At 52.7% G+C, this 19,645-nt stretch overlaps 2 protein-coding genes across 4 annotated transcripts in view; one reads left to right on the top strand and one right to left on the bottom strand.

Moving 5' to 3' along the window:
* The first annotated feature begins 5,751 nt into the window (after positions 1-5,751).
* On the top strand, positions 5,752-7,124 carry C16H16orf90 (chromosome 16 C16orf90 homolog). Its single transcript, XM_033428962.2, is given in 5 exon segments — positions 5,752-5,797; positions 6,235-6,296; positions 6,298-6,566; positions 6,943-7,054; positions 7,056-7,124. Coding segments are annotated over 5 exon segments (558 nt in total).
* Positions 7,125-9,040: 1,916 nt separating this feature from the next.
* The window catches only part of NAA60 (N-alpha-acetyltransferase 60, NatF catalytic subunit), a 40,667-nt gene continuing 30,062 nt past the window's right edge, over positions 9,041-19,645 (bottom strand). For 2 of the 3 annotated variants that reach the window (XM_033428961.2, XM_004270245.4), the window contains exons 2-7: positions 17,375-17,490; positions 15,350-15,479; positions 14,177-14,273; positions 12,687-12,921; positions 11,235-11,588; positions 9,041-10,401 (exon numbers count right to left, since the gene is read on the bottom strand). In XM_033428961.2, coding sequence (XP_033284852.1) covers positions 11,432-11,588; positions 12,687-12,921; positions 14,177-14,273; positions 15,350-15,479; positions 17,375-17,484 — 729 coding nt within the window. In that variant the 5' untranslated portion in view covers positions 17,485-17,490 and the 3' untranslated portion in view covers positions 9,041-10,401; positions 11,235-11,431. Of the gene's footprint in view, positions 10,402-11,234; positions 11,589-12,686; positions 12,922-14,176; positions 14,274-15,349; positions 15,480-17,374; positions 17,556-19,645 lie in introns of all 3 variants that reach the window. The other variant, XM_033428960.2, reaches the window with a different exon arrangement.

Below are 19,645 nucleotides of genomic sequence, written 5' to 3'. Positions count from 1 at the left end.
TTAGTCATTAGAGAAATGCATACTAAACCACAAGATATCACTACACAATTATTAGAATAGCTAAAACAACAAAAAACCACAAAAACCCTGACAGTGCCAAGGACTTGAAAGGATGTGGAGCAAATTGGGCTTTCATACACTATTGGTGAGAATATGAAACGGTACATCCACTTTGAAAAAACAGTTGGTAGTTTCTTAATAAAGTTAAACATATACAACGTACAGCTCAGCAGTCTCTCTCCCAGGTATCTGCCCAAGAGAAATAAAAACTTATGTTCACATAAAACTTATACATAAATGTTGAGAGCAGCTTTATAATTGCCCCAAACTGGAAACCACTCAAGTGCCCCTCAACTTATCAATGGATAAACACATTGTGGTACATTCACACAATGGATTACCACTCAGCAATTTTAAAAAAGCAAAGAGCTAAAATACGCAAGGACAATGATGAATCTCCAATGTCTTATGCTAACTGGAAGAAGCCAGACTCAAAAGGCTTCGTACAAGGACTTGAGGACACAGTGGGAGGAGGGGAAGCTAGAACAAAGTGAGAGAGTAGCACTGACATATATACACTACCAAATGTAAAACGGATGGCTAGTGGGAAGCTGCTGCATGCCACAGCGAGATCAGCTCGATGCTTTGTGACGACCTAGAGGAGTGGGATAGGGAGGGTGGGAGGGAGGCTCAAGAGGGAGGGGATATGGCGATATATGTATACATTCACTTTGTTGTACAGCAGAAACCAACACAACATTGTAAAGCAATTACACTCCAATAAAGATATTTAAAAAGGGCTTCCCTGGTGGTGCACTGGTTAAGAATCCGCCTGCCAATGCAGGGGACATGGGTTCTAGCCCTGGTCCGGGAAGATTCCACATGCCGCGGAGCACTTAAGCCCGTGCGCCACAGCTACTGAGCCTGAGCTCTAGAGACCGCAAGCCACAACTACTGAAGCCCGCGTGCCCAGAGCCCATGCTCCGCAAGAAGAGAAGCCACCACAATGAGAAGCCACCACAATGAGAAGCCCGCACACCGCAACGAAGAGTAGCCCCCACTCGCCGCAACTAGAGAAAGCCTGCACGCAGCAACGAAGACTCAACGCAGCCAAAAATGATAAATAAAATAAATTTATTTTAAAAAAAGGCTTCATACTGTACGATTCCATTTATGTGACAATCAGAATGAGATGAAAATATAGAAACATAAATCAGTGATTGCCAGGAAGAGTTGGGTGCAAAATAATTTTGGGGGTGATGAAACTGTTCTATATCTTGATTGTGGTGGTAATTACATGACAGTAGACATTTGTCAAAACTCATAGATCTGTGCACTAAAAAGGGTTAATTTTACCACATCTAAAATTGTATCTCTTGGGAATTCCCTGGGGGTCCAGTGGTTAGGACTGAGCGCTTTCACTGCCCTGTCGAACCTGGGGCCCAGGTTCTATCCCTAGTCGGGGAACTAAGATCCCACAAGACGCATGGCATGGCGAATAGAATAGAATAAAATAAAATATTATATCACTAAGCATGACTAAAAACAAAAAAGCTTAAAAAAAAAAACTATCCAATGGCTTCCCATCACTGTTCAAAGAAAACTCAGCCCTCTGAGCTGTGCCTGCTGTGCCTCCTCTGCTCCCTTCCCTCCATCTCCCCTCCCTGGCTTCCTGTTGAACACGCCCACCTTCTTCCTGCTTTCTGGCCTTTGCACAAGTAGTTCACTCTGTCCGGAGTGCTCTTCCCAAGTTCTTCAGGTCTTTGTGAACAGGCCTCTTGGACCATCTGCACCAAAGCAGACCCTTCCCAGCCCCCTCCCTGTCATATCACCTTCTTTTATTTTCTTCGTAGTATGACCTGGAAACATCTCGCTTGCTTCTCTTCTGTGTCTCTGATCTGGACATGTATGCACTGTGGAAACAGATACCTTCTCTGTCCTACTCAACTCTCTCCCCAAGTCTACAACAGTATCTGGCACTACACAGGCTCTCAGAACATACATGTTGAGACTGAATGAGTGAGTCGGAGTACAATGTCTCACCCCAGTGAAGTGAAAGGTCTTTCAGGAAAGGCCACGTCCCCTGCCCTCCTCCCATGCTCTGTGCTGGCTGTGATGCCCAGTTCAGAGCTGACACAACAGGCTGCCTGAAGTCCACCAGATCTGGTGTAAGTTAGGGCAAACTGGTGTGCACAGGGCACCTAGTGCAGTCTCTAAAGCAGTCAGCTTTGTGACTTGGGAAGTTACTCAACCTCTGGGGGACTTAGATTCTTCAATGTCACAGTGGAGGTTGTGATGCCTGATACACACAGTGGAGGCTGTGATGGGCAGACAGCACTTGACAACCACTGTAGCTGGCAGGGCATGGAGGGAGCACCGAGCTTCCTCCCTCGGTTTTTACATTTTTTAACAGCTTTTTAACATAAGATAAAATGCACATATTTAAAGTGTGCAATTTAATAAGCTTTGACAAGTGTATACACACAAGAAACCATCCCCACAATCAAGATAGAGAACACATCTGCCACCTGTTTTCCTGTGTCCCACCCCTTTGTAATGTCTACCTCCTGCCACTCCCTCTACCCCAGGCAACCATTCCTCTGCTTTCTGTCACTGTACACAGGTGTATTTCTCGGGTTTTATATAAATGGGATCACACAACATATTCTCCTTTTTGTCTGGCATCTTTTACTTGGCATAATTATTTTGAGACTCATCCAGGTTGTAGCCTGTATCGGTAATTCATCCCTTTTTACTGCTGAGTTGTATATCCATTGTATGGATACACCACAGTTTATTTACACATCACCTGTTCTGGGCATTTCCAGTTTGGGGCTAGTACAAATAAAGCTGGTATGAACATTCATGTAGAAATCCTTATAAAGACACATATGCTTTCTTTTCTCTTGAATAAATACCTATGAATGACATAGAGTCATAAGGCAAGTGAATGTTTAACTTTTTTTCTTTTTCAATAATTTTTTTTTTTTTTTTTTTGCTGTACACGGGGCTCTCGCTGTTGTGGCCTCTCCCATTGCGGAGCACAGGTTCCGGACGCGCAGGCTCAGCGGCCATGGCTCACGGGCCTAGCCGCTCCATGGCATGTGGGATCTTCCTGGACCGGGGCACGAACCTGCGTACCCTGCATCGGCAGGCAGACTCTCAACCACTGCGCCACCAGGGAAGCCCTGTTTTCAACTCTTTTGGGTATATACCTAGGAGTGAAATTGCTAGGCCATATGGTAGTTCTATGTTTAACTTGTTGAGGAACTGCCAAGCTGTTCTCCCTAGTGGCTGCACCACCTTCCATTCCCACCAGCAGTATAAGCAGGTTTCAATTTCTCTACATCCTCATTAACACTTATCTTCTGGGGGGTTGTTTGGTTGGTTTTTTAAATTATAGCCAGCCTCATGTGTGAGAAGTAGTGTCTCACTGTGGTTTACTTTTTATAATTTTTAAAAATATTTATTTTTGGCTGCATTGGGTCTTCGTTGCTACACACAGGCTTTCTCTAGTTGTGGCGAGTGGGGGCTGCTCTTTGTTGTAGTGCATGGGCCCCTCATTACAGTGGCTTATCTTTGTCACGCAGCACAGGCTCTAGGCGGGTGGGCCTCAGTAGTTGTTGCACTTGGGCTCAGCAGTTGTGGTTCGCGGGCTCCAGAGTGCAGGCTCAGTAGTTGTGGCACACAGGCCTAGTTGCTCCACGGCATGTGGGATCCTCCTGGACGAGGGCTCGAACCTGTGTCCCCTGCATTGGCAGGCAGATTCTTAACCACTGCGCCACCAGGGAAGTCCCTCACTGTGGTTTAAATTTGCATTTCTCTAATGACTAAATACGTTGAACATGTTTTCATGTGCTTGTTGACTCTTTGTATATCTTCTCTGGGGAAATATCTATTCAAGTTCTTCTCCCATTTTTAAATTGGGTTGTTTGTCTTTTTGTTGTTGACTTGTAAGAGCTCTTTATGTGTTCTAGATACTACACTCTAATCAGATATATGATTTGCAAATGTTTTCTCTCATTCTGTAGGCTGTCTTTTCACTTCTTGACATTGTCTTTTTTTTTTTTTTGCGGTACGCGGGCCTCCCACTGTTGTGGCCTCTCCCATTGCGGAGCAACAGGCTCCGGACGCACAGGCTCAGCGGCCATAGCTCACGGGCCCAGCCGCTCCGCGGCATGTGGGATCTTCCCGGACCGGGGCACGAACCCTGTCCCCTGCATCGGCAGGCGGACTCTCAACCACTGCGCCACCAGGGAAGCCCTTGACATTGTCTTTTGCAACACAAAAGTTTTCAACTTTTATGAAGTCCAATTTACCTATTTTTTCTTTTGTTGCTTGTGCTTTTGTTGTCATATCTAAGAATCCATTACCAAATCCATGGTGATGAGGATTTCTTCAAAGAGTTTTCTTTGAGTTAATTTTTGTATATGGTGTGAGGTAGGGGTCCAGCTTCATTCTTCATTTGTATCTTTTGAACATCTAGTTGTCCCAGCACCATTTGTTGAAGAGACTATTATTTTCCCTATGGAATAGTCTTGGCGATCTGTTGAAAATAAATTGTCCAGAGATGTATGAAATTATTCTGGGCTCTCTATTCTATTCCATTAGTCTGGATGTCTAGCCTTATACCAGTTCCACAGTTATGGTTACTGTAGCATTCTTTGCAATAAGTTTTGAAATCGGAAATCTTGAGTCTTCAAACTTTTTAAGATTGTTTTTGGCTTTTGGGCTCCCTTGTAATTCCACATGAATTTTAGGATCAGTTTTCCTGTTTCTGCCTACAAGGCCATTGAGATTTTGATAAGAATTGCATTGAATCTATAGATCACTTTGGGAAGGACTGTTGTCTTAACAATATTAAGTCTTCAAACCATGAACAGGATCTTTTTCCATTTATTTAAGTTTTTTTTTCCCAGCAATGTTTTCTAGTTTTCAGTGTTGTCTTGTACCTCCATGGTTAATTTTATTCCTGTTTTATTTTTTTTGCTCTTTGCTACTGTATAGAAATACAGTTAATTTTGCATGTTGATCTTGTATCCTGAGACTTTGCTGAATCTTATTAGTTCTGATAGTTTGATTAGCTCAAATAGTTTTTTTTAGTGTGAATTAATTTTTTTCTCTGTATAAGATCATGTCATCTGTGAATAGAGAATTGAAGGTTTAACTTTTTAAGAAACTGTTTCCCAAATTGGTGGTACCATTTTACATTCCCCCAGCAACATATGAGAGTTCCAGTTCCTCCAAATCCTTCCTTACACTTGGTATGATCCCACAGTACCCCATCATCTACTTATGGGAAAATGGACAGAAAAATTAAGGGACCTATCCAGTCACCCAATACCACCTTCTCAGCATGCTCAAAGCACTGACCCAGATCTCACCAAGTCTGCATCCCTAAACCTTCATTTTCCATCCATGGATTAGGAAACTGATATCCCAAGCAGTCACCCCTGGGAGTGATTCCTCAGCCTGCAAGAGCTGAATGTTTGGCAGGCCTGTCCCAAGCCAGAGCGACCAGGGACCTCCCCTAAGGTTCTTCCCCCTTCCCTTGTCCTCCTCCCACCCTGCCCCTGCCCTTGAGGATCATCCTCTCCCAAACTCAGGGATCTGGGAAACCGGAAGTCTTCCCTGTGACATCACAGAGCTGGTTGCCAAGGGAGACCTGCAGATCCATCCCCTAGGCAGGGGAGAGCACAGTCCTGCTGCACAGGAGACCCGGCTGCCCCTCCCCCACCTGGCTGGCCCTCCATGGAAGCCTTGGTCTGTGCGTTCTCTCAGCTGCACATAAGAGAAGGTGCCAGGCTGTGGGGAGGAGTGGCAGGAGAGATGCCCTCCTGTCCTGACCTGGGCCCAAAGCCACCAGGGTGGCCTCAGGGACATGCAAGCTTGGGAGAGGGGAATGGCCACCAGTCCAGGCCATGTGACCCTGGGCACCAGAATGCTCTCTCTAGGGTAGGGGGCAAAAAGGGTGACAGAAAGAGCCTGCAGTCCTGAGAGAGATCTTGGTGCCAAGACTCAGGCTTCTCAGCCCTCCCTGTTGGTTAGGAGGGAGAAGGAGTGCTTTGTTGGGTGAGGGAGGTGGGAGACAGGGGGCGGAGCCCATCTGACAGACAGGTAAGCTGAGGCTCCGCAGGCCAGGGGTGGAGCCCATCACATAAGCATGTGACTACACTGTCCCCTCACGGCCGCTGTGGCCCACCAGCCACCAATCTCCTGCTCTCCCCTCCACAGATGCAGTGAGCTGGGCCCGAGGACGCACCAGTCACCCCAACATGCCACCCAATATCTATGTGGGGGGGGCTGGGGGCCTAGCAGCAGCAGTGCCCCAGTGCCCAGGGAAGCAAGCCCAAGAACCTGCACCACCTCCGGGGCCTGGCTCTCTACCTGCTAGGCCACATGCATTCTGCCGGGCAGTGTGAAAGCCATTGGCTGAGCCAGCTCATGGCCGGGGGCTGCCTCCCACAACCCGAGGGCACAGTCTGGCCCCTGGACTTACCACAGGGGGCTCTGGGACCAGGTAACAGTCACCACTCAGCCCTTCTGGAAGCTCGACAGCCTGGGAAATACAGGTGAGCACCTGTCCAGGTGATGCAGGGCTGAGGACAGGAAGGGAAGACCCCAGGCAGGGTTGGGCTGGGCACTCAGATGGACCCAGGTGACCCCTCTCCACTCCCAATCCTCCTGGGTACCTGTCCCAGCTATACATTTGATGAGGGACCTTGGACTGCTCTCCCCCGCTGGCCAGGTCTGTTTCCCCACTTGTAAAATGAGGGGTTCGTGTTAGAGAAGGGTCCTTTCAGTTTGAAACGTGTTTCCCTCTTCCTCCTCCCCTCCCAGGTTTTAAGGAGAACTGCCCCCTCCCCTCTGGTTTTGAAGGATGCCAGGTTCACGGGGGTCATAGGAAGGGCTGGAAGCCTCCCCCAGGTCCCTCCAAGTGACTCCTCTACCCCCGCTTTCCTCAGCTTCCAGTTCCAGCATGGACCCAGCCAAAGGTGCCCCCTCCCAGCCCGGTGCCCCTGAAGGCTTGGGGCTCAGGCCTAAGAGATCCTGAGTGGGCCTCAGAGGAATCCACATGTCCCTTGAGCAAGAGAACTCACTCTGGGGCTCTGGAAAGGCCATAGGGATCCAAGTGCCACGGCTGGTTCTCCCAGCTCAGGACAGGAGGGGAAAGGATGGCCCAGGAGGAGGACACAGGTCCAGGCGGAAGGGCTCAGCCCCCACCAGTAGCATCCCCACACCGAGATGCCTGGGCAGCTGCCCAGCACCAGAGCCTAGGCCAGCCTTGGGAAAACTCGAGGGTAGAAGGATGAGGAGGTCCTGCGGGAGGGACAGAAAGAAGCCTGGGCGTACCCTTGCAGCCTGCTCCAACTCAAGTCGGCCACTTGTACCTGGGAGGCTGGGCAGAGTGGAGAGTTGGGCTCCCGAGAGGCCGGGGAGCCTACAGGTCTAATCTCAATAAAAGCCAAGGCCTGCACCTTCTGTCCCTGGGTCTGTCTGTCATCAGGCCAATTCAGCCACAGAAATGGTCCCTCGGCACCTGTGTTCTGAGAGCAGAGTTCCATGTCGATCCTGGGGGAATCCGAGGTGCTCCCACCCTTAGTTGAGGAGGGAGCCGTCCTCCTCTGGGTGGGACTCTGGGCAGGCTTCCTGGGTGGGCAGGGTCTCAGCAGGCCTAAGAGCAGGGCTTGGTGTTCTGGGTGGAGAGGGCAGAGGACAGAGAAAGTTAGGCCAAGTTTAGGGAGGGTGTCGGGAGGAGAGCAAGTTCCCAACCTGGGCAGAGACATTGGCTCTGACCCCATGCCGCCCCTCATTGAGGCCTTGGTTGAGTTCACTCTCCCTGGGGACCCCTGGCTGCCCTGACCCTCCAGGCAGAATGGGCACAGCCCTTCTCCCAGCTGGGCTAGACTCCAGGCACCCAGGCATGGGCTCCTCTGTATCAGGAGGTCTTAACCTCAGCCCTGTTGACATTTGGGGCTATGCCATTCTTTGTTTCGAGGGCTGTTCTGTGAGTTGCAGGATGTTTAGCAGCGACCCTGGCCTCCACTCACTAGATTCCAGTAGTGCCCTCTGCCCAGTGTGGCAATGAAAAACATCTCTGGAGAGTCTGAGGTCCCCTGGGGGGCAGAATCTCTTGGGCTGAGAACCCCTGCTCTACATCACTGGGCCTCAGCCTGTGGGGACAGATGGGAGAACCTGGGTTTGCCTCAGTGACCCTCACCATTTGGCTGATTTCCTGTCCTGGCAGCCTGGGTCAGGCAAGGGCTGACCTACTCGTCTCACAGGCTTCTGTCAGACCACACATGATGGTGTCAAGGGCATTCTGGACAGCAGGACAGCTGGGCTCCTTCCAGACATGGGGGAAAGCTCCCTCAGGTCCCTGCCCTTCCCCTGTACCCTGGTACAGCAGATTCTGGAGACCTTGGTCCCTGGGTGCTTTTCAGGTTGTTGTACGTGTGCATGCGGCCCTGGGTGGTGCCAGCTCCTAGTCCGGGCCACCAGCCTCAGGCCCTGTCCCATAGGAAGGGCCATCAGGGGGAGGCCCAGCCCTCAGGGAGCAGCGCACCCACGCTTTGGAGGGGTCCACACCTGGGCTGGGGTCTCAAGCCCACCGTTCACAGCTGTGTGGCTCTTGAGCAACTCCCAGCCCCTCAACCAGTCATTTGTCTAAGAGGGTGACAGGCATGACCTCCTGCCCCCAGGGTGGCCAGAGGCTCCAAGAATTTGGTAGAAGGACCTGGTCCCCCTCTTGGCCCAGCCAGGGGCTGGGACCTGCTGCCCTCCCCCGCCCCCTGACTAAGGCTCCTGCGGTGGGGTGCCCTGGGCAGGGCCCCTGCCTGACCACTGCACTTTCACCAGCTCTAGAACCTCTTCCAGGGCTGTATTCCTTGGCAGGGCAAGGTACAATTATGATCGTAAAAAACAATCGCCCTTTGAGCTGGAAGCCATCCTTGGGACTTGCCAGGGGACAAGCAGCTCCTGGGCCGCCCTCAGCCACAGGGCAGGTCCACAGGCGCAGGGCCTGCAAAGACAGGATGTGACCAATTAAAGTCTATTTATTTGTTTGTAGTAAGACAAAACATTATAATCTGTTCAACACTGGGCTGGACACTGCAGTGATAAGGAGGTGGGGGAGGGAAGGGCAGGGCAAAGCCTCTGAGCTCAATTACGAATGTACAAAGTAGAACCTTCTGGAAGACTCTTCCCTTACCCTGAGGGGCAGAAATAAAAATCACATGATCATCGTTGATTCAGATTAGAGAGGACACCCAGCTGGGTCTCAGCATGAAACCAATGTCAGCATGGAGGTGGGGAGTGGGGGGAGATGGAGTGCCCTTCCTGCCCAGGATCCACTGGTGAGGCCGCAGGAGCCCTGGGCCAGGAAGTTCTGAGGGAGGGAAGGACACGGTCACGGAGCCCCCACCTAGGGTTTCCCGTCTCCTGCTCTCGTCCGGCGTGAGACTCTGTGCCATCCCCTCTGCTCCGGAGGGGCAGGCCAGGCAGCAAGCAGCTCTAGGGGCCCTGGCAGAAGGGGTGCCAGGAGCACGTGCCGTCCACGCGCACACTTCCAGGCACTGTCTCTGCCCCAGAGGTGGAGGGACCACAAGGCACGTACTGTCCCCAGCCCCAAAGGCCGGGTCTCACTTGGTCATTGCGGTGCTCAGCTTTGTCCTGTCTGCACCTGGCCAGGCCTCAGAGCTGCTGCTCATGGGGCTGGGGGGTTGAGGGGAGAGGACCCCCAGGCCTCAGTGGTGCCTGTCCTCAGCCCGGCTCCCTGCGGCAGCTCAGCTGAATGGCACAGCCACCATCTGACAGGTGGTTCCAATCGCTCGGGACAGAATGAAGCAGCCCATGAGAAGAGGCCGCGGGAGGACTCAGCCTCCTAGTGGGGAATGTGGGCACCTGTCTCGTTATCCGCCCGCACATGTGGGGAGCGAAGCCACAGAGCTCAGTGTGTGGGTGAGAAGCCTCCCCAGCTGTGCCCAGCAAGTGTCAGCCCTGGGTGGAGAGACCGGAGCTGCTCCCCGCCCCTCCGGGCTTCTGGGTGCTGGTTCTGGACCAGGGGCTGGCCTTCCCGTTATTTTGACCCCTCATTGTTCAGAGGCTCCTGTGTCTTTAGGGTCAAGTCTGTCCGTAACACTTGGGTTCCTCCCTCCCAGAAGTTTATTCCGACTTTGCAGGAAGGATCTGGAAGGATCACACAGCAGAGGGGAAGAGGCCGGTGAGGGGCATGGGGAAGGAAGCCCTTTCCCATGCCCTTGCTCCCAGGACAGCAGAAGAAACAGACCACAGTGAACGCTGCCACCCCTAGGTGCCCGTGGGGCTGGAGCACGTGCGGGGGCCCGGCCAGGGCTCAGCAGAAGTGAAGGTTTCCAGATTGGGAAGGAGGGCTGGAGGAGCCTGTGGGATAGACAAGAGGGGAGCAGGGGTGAAGGCTTCAGCAGAAACGCTCTGCTTCCCTCCCCTCCCCAGGGTCCCGGCCTAGGAGCCCAAAGCTGGGTCCCTGGCGCTCCTGAAGTGTGAGCCCTCCTCCACGTCCAGAGTCCCTTCCAGTGACCACTGGCTCTCCTCGGTCCCAGCACAAACCACAGTACCGACGGGGGTGCCAGCCCAGGAGGCCACGGAGCCCTGCCGCCTGGGCTTGGCCCACATCACAATCCGCTCTGGGCCGTGTCCATGCACAAGGGGTAGACCTTGGAGTCCCCATGACGCCTTCCAGCTCTGCCATTCCCTGAGGTCTGGAAGACCAGCTCCCCACGGTGCTCAGAAGCGGCCGTGTCTAAGCAGAGCTCTCATCTAGGTGCCCACCACAGGGCAAGGCCGCTGCTGTTAAAGCTGCCATCTACAGTGAAGCACCACCAGGGACACAGCGGCACTGATAAGCCCTGGGAAGGGGAAGCTGAGTGTCTGGGGACAGGAGTAGAAGGGGCTTGATCTTTTGGTAACTTTTCAATTTTTGAACCGTGTGAATGCATTATTTTTTAAAAAGTAGTTCAGTAGTTCAGGTAGTTCAGGCCAAGCTCTGGCCAGGTCAAGAGCTCTGCTTTCCCTCCTGAAGTTTCTGAGAGACGTTCGGGAACTATCTCGGCCCCTGGCCATGCTTCCCAGCACCCTGAGCAGCAGATGCCCATCCAGGGCCTCCTGTTTTCATTGCTGAAAGCACCGCCTCCATTTCCCCAACCATCAGCCCACTGGGCTCTGCTCCCCTTTCTGCACCCCCTGCTCTGGTGTACCTGGGGGAGACTGGGCACGCCCCTTGACTCTCTTCTCCTGAGCCCACGTAGCACCGGGCCTGCAGGTGGGGCAGGCCGACGGGCCCGGCAGGTGCCCACCGGCTCCTCTGCAGAGGACAGCAGAAGTCAGACGGCCGGGAAGGTGGTTTCCACAGGGTGCCGAGGGGTGGGGCCTGGCAGAGACTGCCCGGCTGGCGTCACATGGTCCGGCTGTACTCGATGCCGCCCTTGGTGGAGATGCTTGACCATGGCAGGAAGCTGCAGAGCAGGTTGTGGGCCTGGCGGTAGATCCTGTGCGGGATGGAACAGGGGCTCAGGTTTGCTAGCGCAGAGCCCAGGTGCTGGATGTAGTCCGTGCAGCTCTGTTAAGGAAGATTCCGACTTGCCTGCCCAACTGCCCCAGGGCGGCACTGTCAGCACGGTGACCATGGGGGCCGCATGCAGACAGCACGCCACTCTTGCAGGAGGCCAAGAGCCTGCTCAGCCTCTGCAGGGCTGGAAAGCCTCATCAGATGGAGGGGGCTCTGCTGCACAAAATAATGCAGGGCACAGCCTGGGTACAAGGGACCTTCTGGGTGAGGCCCCAGGCACCTGGACACCCAGACTAAGGCTGGACAGGACTGGGTGCTGGGGGAGGGGTCTGGAAGAGCAAGTGTTCCTAGTTCTCCCCTACGCTCAGTCCTCAGACTGGCAGGGCCCTGTCCCTGTGATGAGGAGGGGTCAGCAGTCCTGACCCCGTGGACACCCACAGAGACCCATCTTCACAGGAGCTAGGCCTGCAGGCTTTTGGGCCGCCCTTGTCTTTCTTGTTTATTTCCCTGTGAAATGGATAAATCCTGGACTCATTAATTTAACTTCTCTCTCTCACATACACACAGTATTTTGGGGTTCACACCCTATGACTATCAGGAAGTCTCCTGGCCTCCACCGAACCTGTCAAGGGCCAGAGAGAGTTAAAGAGGAGGGAGCAGGGCAGGGACACACCTCTGGGTCACGCACCCAGCAAAGAAGGTTTGAACCCAAGTGTTCAAAAACAGCAAACAGTTCGTTTCACCTCACTTGCTTGTCTTCTCCCCCACCAGCACACAGCTCCATGAGAGCTGGGGCTTCTGGCTGTTTCGTTCACTGTTGTATCCCCCACGCACCTGGGGGAACAGGAGGCTCTCATTCGATACTTGATGGATGGATGGATCTTAGTCCAGGAGGCTGAACACCCTCCCCTCACACCAGTCTAACGTCCAGCGAGCGCCGAGTGCCAGAGCTGGCCTGCTTTCCCAATGTCCACACCCAGGCTGTCATTTCCCAAGATGTGCCGGCCAGACCTGCCCACAACAATATCTGGTCCCATGAGCTTGGCCTTGTGGATGCCACGTGAAGGCAACCACAGCTCCAGCTGGCACACGGGCCCTGCTAGGAAGCCACAATACCTCACCCCCGAAAGAGAAAGGATATAGGATGGTCCAGGGAGGGTGGCCACCGTTGATGTAGAGGACATAGGTGAAGCCATCTTTGAGGACCCCTCGGATGGAATAGTAATAGGGGAGATAGTGATGCTGCTTGAAGTCTCTGTTTTCGTAGAAGTTTATAGCCGTATTGTTGGTAGTGAGGACGTGCAGGTAGATGGCTTTGCAGTGGTCCTGGGCAGTGGTTGATATGTGATCTTTTAAACTCTCAAGTAATAGGGAACCTGCGGAGGAAGAGGTGCAGGGCAAGTGGGAAGGAAGCGTGAGGCAGACAAGGAAGTCATCTTTGCAGAGGTCTCTACAGATCTCTCTGCTTTTGGACTGAAGACCGACCTCCCATAACCAACCACTATGGAAGTCCCTAACATCTCATGGCTCGATGGGGCTTGTCACCTGAGGCCCTGAGGCATCTGGAACCGCGGATGCCAGCCTGCTAGTTCCCTCCCAGGGGCTGAACCCACAACAGAGACTCACTGATCTTTTTAGACAATGAAGTGTAAACCTGAGCCCAGGAAAATGTGGAACAGACACAAATGAAGACTCTGCCACTCACTGGCTGTGTGGCTGAGTGGGATGGGAATTTGGAGTCATGCGGGCAGCCCGGCACCCCAGGTGTGGCGGGCACCCGATAAATGGTGGCTAGCACTATTTTTCAATTATGTTTTCTACTCTTAATCAAGAATACCTTGGGTCTCTGTCACACAGAGTGAAGTAAGTCAGAAAGAGAAAAAAGAATACCGTATATGCTAAAGCACATATATGGAATCTAGAAAAACGGTACTGATGAACCTAGTGGCAGGGCAGGAATAAAGACACAGACGTAGAGAATGGACTTGAGGACACAGCGGGGAAGGGGAAGCTGGGACGAAGTGAGAGAGTAGCACTGACATATATACACTACCAAATGTAAAATGGATGGCTAGTGGGAAGCTGCTGCATAGCACAGGGAGATCAGCTCGATGCTTTGTGACCACCTAGAGGGGTGGGATAGGGAGGACAGGAGGGAGACCAAGAAGGAGGGGATATGGGGATATATGCATACTTACAGCTGATTCACTTTGTTGTATGATAGAAATTAACACAACATTGTAAAGCAATCATACTCCAATAAAGATATTAAAAAAACATATATCTTGGGATCAGACATAAGCTGTGTGTGTGGTGAGAGGCACGATAAGGGGTGCCCATTCCCAAATGAGGACATTCGGGAGCGGTTATTTATCTGATCTTGTCAGATTTGGGAAGGAGGCCACGGCAGAAAGACCTGGTGTTGTATGGAAAGAGGACAGGCTGAAGGCCAAGGGAGTGGGTGGGGCCATGGGTCTTGTTGGAAGGGGAGAAGGATGAAGGTCTGGCCCCAGACAGAGGGACAGGGATGGAGGAAGAGACTGAGGGGTATTTATGAGAGACAATCGTCAGAACGGGGCTGGGGGGGGGGGCGAGTTGGTGGTGGTGGTTTATGAGCTCTGCCACTCTTACCTATGCCGTGCTTTCTGAATTCCTTCACTACTCCCAGGCTTAGGATGTACGCAACCTGCGTGTCAACAGAGAAGCTGGAGGCTAGAATATCTCCATCCTAAAGAGAAAGTCAGAAACAGTCGCGTCAGCAGTGGAGGCCCCGGTCCCACTGTAGGACACAGCTCACTTGCCAACATCCCAGCCATGACACCTGGGGGGACACTGGGGCAGAGGGAACAGAACAGAAGACAATAGAGGGTCACCTCCACCCCCATGGAAACAAGAGGGTGTGGGCCCTTCTGCGAGAAACTGCAGATGTAAGAGCACACAAAAAAATCGCTTCTCTTGGGGTGGGTGGTAGACCAGACAAGGAGGGTCAGGGATGCCAGACAAGTGAAGTCATAGCGGGAAGAAGGAACCGCTCAGCGGGCCCTCAGCACGTGACAGTCCACCCGCCAAGAGACAAGACAGCCCAAAAGAGTGTGAATGTTTTAACTAGGGATCCTACACAGCCCCAGGTGATCTCACAGTAAAGGGGGAGGCGGGGGGTAGGGTGGACAGTGGTTCCCTCCACCACTCTCCGCTGCCAGGGCCAGGCCAAGTGACACACCGCCCCACGTGGGTCTCTTGGTTCCGGAGATGCAATTTTGGACCGGGAGTGTCATGAATCCGACCAGCACACGGTTCTTATTTCTTCTACCTCACAAAGAACTAGAAGGATCTGCCATGTGTATGGTTTTCTCTACCCAATGAAAAGGACACTTGGCGACTTGGTCTTTGTGTCCCGTCCACTGCTCACTGAGTGGCTCCCACGTGCTGGGAGTGGGTCGGCTCCCCAATCCCCACCCCACCCTCCACACCACAGTTAGCCTGGACACAGGTGGGCTTGTCATCGGTCTCAGGGAGGTAAGCATCCTTCCTGCTCTTGTGACTCGAAGCCCGCAGAAAGGCCAGTGTACCGTTTACCCGCCTCCCTACTTCAAAACGGCTGTCATTGTGAAGCCTGTGGTCGTGTTACTTAATGCATATACGACTGTGTCACGAACACACAGAAAGAAACCAACCAGGTACGAATCTCACACGCTGTCTGGGCTCCCAAGAGAAAGGGCCAGAGCAGGCAGCGTGACTGTGTCACAAGGCCCCACAGTCCTGTCCAGAGGCACCGACTGCCAAGTCATTGCCGCATACACTCACCTCCTTGTGTATCTTGGTCCTACTTTTTATTTCAGCTACGATCATTCCCACGATGGCGCCCCTGTAGGTTGCGGCAAGGGAAAAGAACTTCTTGTTGGAGGTGATATCACGATACCATGAGTCTGGGTACCTGAAGAGGAGACAAACTCAGATGAACTGGCCAGGTCAAGTCCAACCCCCGTCGTGCTTCAGAGAGTTGAACCACAGGGGACCCTAGGCTGCTCTGTCCACCACTCAGGGTTGACGAGGGGTCTGCCCATCGCTCAGTCTCCACCGAAGTGTATCACTCTCAGAGTATCATCTTCTGAAAGCGGTTATCTGTCCAGACAGGACTGGAAATTTGATAGGAAAACGATCTTACAAGACACAGAGACAAGAGGGGAAAAGCTCTGATGATGCTGTCCCCTCGAGAGCAGTGCCTGGGGGGTCAGGTGGATGAGTTAAGATTGATGACCCCCGCAGCCCGTGGACACTTGGGTGATTTCCAAGAATTCTGTGAGACTTTTTCAAGACTGGGGGAAGTGGTGTGGGGAGAGCCAGGTTTGCTGCAGAGTGGCATTTGAGTTTCAGGGACTGGGCCTCAAGGGCAAGGTGTATCCAGGGTCACTGGGGCTGCTCACCAAGTGCCGTCCGAGGGGAGCAGGGAAAAGAACAGTGATGCAGTGATGAAAAGGCAGACTCAGCCACAGCCAAGGAGGCTCGGTCAGGAGGGTGTCTGGGTTTGTTTCCTAACGGACACAGCGGGTTAGCCCAGGATGCCTTTCATGAGACCAAGAGCTGGAGGAGGGTCTCAGACCCTCCTGGCGACACAGAGAGGTGCTCTACTCGGGTCTGCACTGTAGAGGCCACCACCCGCCCACTGGAAGGTTCCATAGAACCTGAGCATCACCCAGGCTCCTCTCCTGGTCCTCATCACACTCGCGCCTTCTAACCGCAGCAGTGCCGGGTGGCGCGGCAGCCAGGAGGGGAGCTGCCACCACATGGTCTGATGGAACTGAAGTTCTCTCCCTCATCTTTGGAACCTGAGGCCTCAGGCCCAGGAAGCTGCAAGGAGAGGCAAGCAGGTCGGACTACTCAGAGGCACAGAGGCTCTGGCTGGTGAGGCTCTACCTGCCCCAGGTCACCCTCAGCGGGGTCTAACCTCGGACTTACTGGATTACTTTCCAGCGGTGGGACTGCTGGGATGACATTTATTTTCTAACCTATGAAGCCACCGCTAGCCCGTGGCCCCAGAAGGTGACAATTCACATTCCCATCAGGGACGTAAGGGAATCCCTCCCCTCCTGCCGGCAGCAGGTTAAACACGTCTGAGGCTAAGGCTCACGGAAATGTGATGATTGGCAGGACCTTGTTTATTTTTAATTTTTAAAAGTTTGCACTATTTTTATCACTACAAGCTCTATGTGCATATTACAGAAAAACATAGGAAGTACAGACAAGCAAAACCAGACAAACTTGTGGATGTTAATCATCCACCCACACGAACTACCGAACACATTTGCTACGAGGTACGTATCCTCCTCAGCTTTTATCTTGTATGTGTTCTTAAACAAAAGGGGGATTGTGGTACATACTGCTTTCTAGTCTGCTTTTTCCACTTAATAGCTCATAAAAAAACTCTCCTAGTCAACATATATACCTCTAGGACAGGTTTTTTTTCCCCCGGCAGAATAACATTATACTTTTGCATACACATACCCCGATGTATGTAACCACTTCCTTTCTGTTAAGATACTTAAGTAGCTTCTCAATTTTCTGAATATTGTAAGTAGCACTGCATGGAACATCTTTGTAACTAAAGATTCTCAGTCAAGCCCTTTCGGGGATCTCTAGGAACATAATGAGGTGCAAAGAGCCTGGTGGTAGTCAGGGAGCAGGGCCCGGGGCCCCGACAGGCGAGGTCACTCTGGGCCACCACGGCGCCTTCACAGCAAGCCTTTCAGCTTTGGCACCCGCAGCTCTGTGCACATCCCCCCTGCCATTCCCCATCCCCCAAGCCACAGCTGGGGACACTGCTCAACTTACTCGATGGGGAACCAGTCGCCGCACAGGTGCTTCACGGTGTCTATGTCATCGTGGCAGAGGAGACGCAGGCTGACCTCGCTGAGGGAGCTGGATGGCACCACCTCTGTCATTCACACCTGCAGGGAGGGAGGTGTCAGGAGGCAGCCGCACCCACGCTGCCGCCTCCTCCTCCTCATATAACCTGTGAGGCAAGCAAGGTGGGAAAGCTCGCACCGTCCCCCTGATGGAGTGTTCCTCCCCTCACAACACTCCCTGCACTAGGCATCACAGGCACACCCCCACCTCCACCGTCCCTGCAGGGCAGGAAACCAAGGATCGGGAAGGCCTGGGAGGATGGGGACCCAGGGTCGCCTCGCTGCTCACATGGGATACTCCTGAGCCCCACAGAGGGCAGCCCAACTCTGGTCTGTGTTCTCTCTTCTCTTGGTCCCTCTGGGCTGCCTGCTGAGCGCCCACACCAGCCCTACTTCTGCCCAGAGGTTCTCACGTCTCCCTCACACCTGCTGTTTTTCCACTGGGGAGACACATGGCCCTGCCAGCCCCAACTCCTCCCAGCCTGGGCCAGTGGCTGCCAACAAACGACCCAGGGCTCAGCAGCCCCAGAGACTGCTGGATTTAGAGTGGCACTTGCTGGGTGGGCCATTTCTCCTCCCCTATGTGCGCACAGAAGGACTTCAAGACATGCCAAAAGTTCAAGACAGGGGCCACGAGTTGCAACGATTAAATCAGGAAGCTACATTCAGTCCAGGCAGGAAGGCCATGGGTGGACTCTGACAAAGCACCTGCACCCCCAGGACTCAGCGATCGCCAAGGAAAAGCCTAACCTCACACCCCTGAGATCCTGCAGTCCCACGTCCCCCAGGGATGGAGGCCAGCCTCCAGTGCCTCCTGTGAAATACACAAAGCCCTCAAGGTTCCTACCTACAATGCTAGGCCTGAAGCCAATCAAGCCTCCAGGCCTAACTTCACAACTGCAGGTAACACTTGGCACCCGGGCACCATGACATCTGACACACGCGGAACGGGTAGAATTCTACAAGACAACTGGCCTGGTCTCGTCAAAAAGTCAATGTCATTTAGGGACCTCCCTGGTGGTGCACTGGTTAAGAAATCTGCCTGACAATACAGGGTACACAGGTTCGATCCCTGGTCCGGGAAGATCCCACATGCCGCGGAGCAACTAAACCCGTGCACCACAACTACCGAGCCTGCACTCTAGGGCTCGCGCTCTAGAGCCCACGCACCACAACTAATGAGCCCGCGAGCCACAACTACTGAAACCCATGTGCCTAGAGCCCGTGCTCTGCAACAAGAGAAGCCACCGCAATGAGAAGCCCACGCACCACAACGAATAGTAGCCCCCCGCTCGCTGCAACTAGAGAAAGCCCGCACCCAGCAACGAAGACCCAACACAGCCAAAAAATAAATAAATTTATTAATAAAAAAAGTCAATGTCATTAAAAAAAATAGACTAAAAAAGACAAGGAGACCTACAACCAAATGTGACGTGTAAACTCTTCCTGGGAAATATAAAAAGTCAAACAACATTTTGGAGAAACTTAAATATTGGCTGGACAGTAGATGATGAATTTATGATGAAATTATCATGAAACTGTAATTAACTGACTTAGATGTGGAGGGTACAGTGCTTATGCAGAAAGTCTTAGGAGATGCATTGCTGAAATACTTTGGAGTGAGGTATCATGAGGTCTAAAACTAAACAGTTCAAACATTTTTCAACTGCTTAGAATGCAAATGTGACAAAACGCTATTAGCGGTTGGACCTGAGTGGCAGGTTGATATAAAATAGGAACTTACTGGTCACACATTCAATTTTTCTACATATTTGTAATTTTTCATACTAAACATCGGAGTTGGGGCAAAGGGTAGCCTGAAGTTACCTAAACTGACTCTAGAAACCACAGTTCTGTGAATGGGCACCGTGAGAGTCCAGGCAATGACCAAAGGTCAAAGGGAGCCCAAGTGCAGTGCCCTCCTGCTGTCCTGACCCTGCTCCTGATTGGTTCCCATGAAACACAGGCATTTCCATGAGGGTCCCCGGGAAGGCCATGTCCTAACCTGCCACCTGCCAGGGGCCGAATCCACCCTGAGGCTTGACCACAGGGCCAGTGGGGCAGCTGCTCAGTCTCAGACTTGGACATGACCCCAGTAGGCTCTGTCCAGCAAGAAGGGTTCCTTTGAGGGATGGCCAAGGGTAGGCTGGGCAATGACAGGTCTGCCGCCGTCCCCCTTCCCCTTCATGGCACCAGC

Source organism: Orcinus orca, chromosome 16 (assembly GCF_937001465.1).
Source record: "Orcinus orca chromosome 16, mOrcOrc1.1, whole genome shotgun sequence".
NCBI classification, from domain to species: domain Eukaryota; kingdom Metazoa; phylum Chordata; class Mammalia; order Artiodactyla; family Delphinidae; genus Orcinus; species Orcinus orca.
Note: the sequence above shows the minus strand (reverse complement) of the source record. Positions and strands in the feature narration are given on the sequence as shown.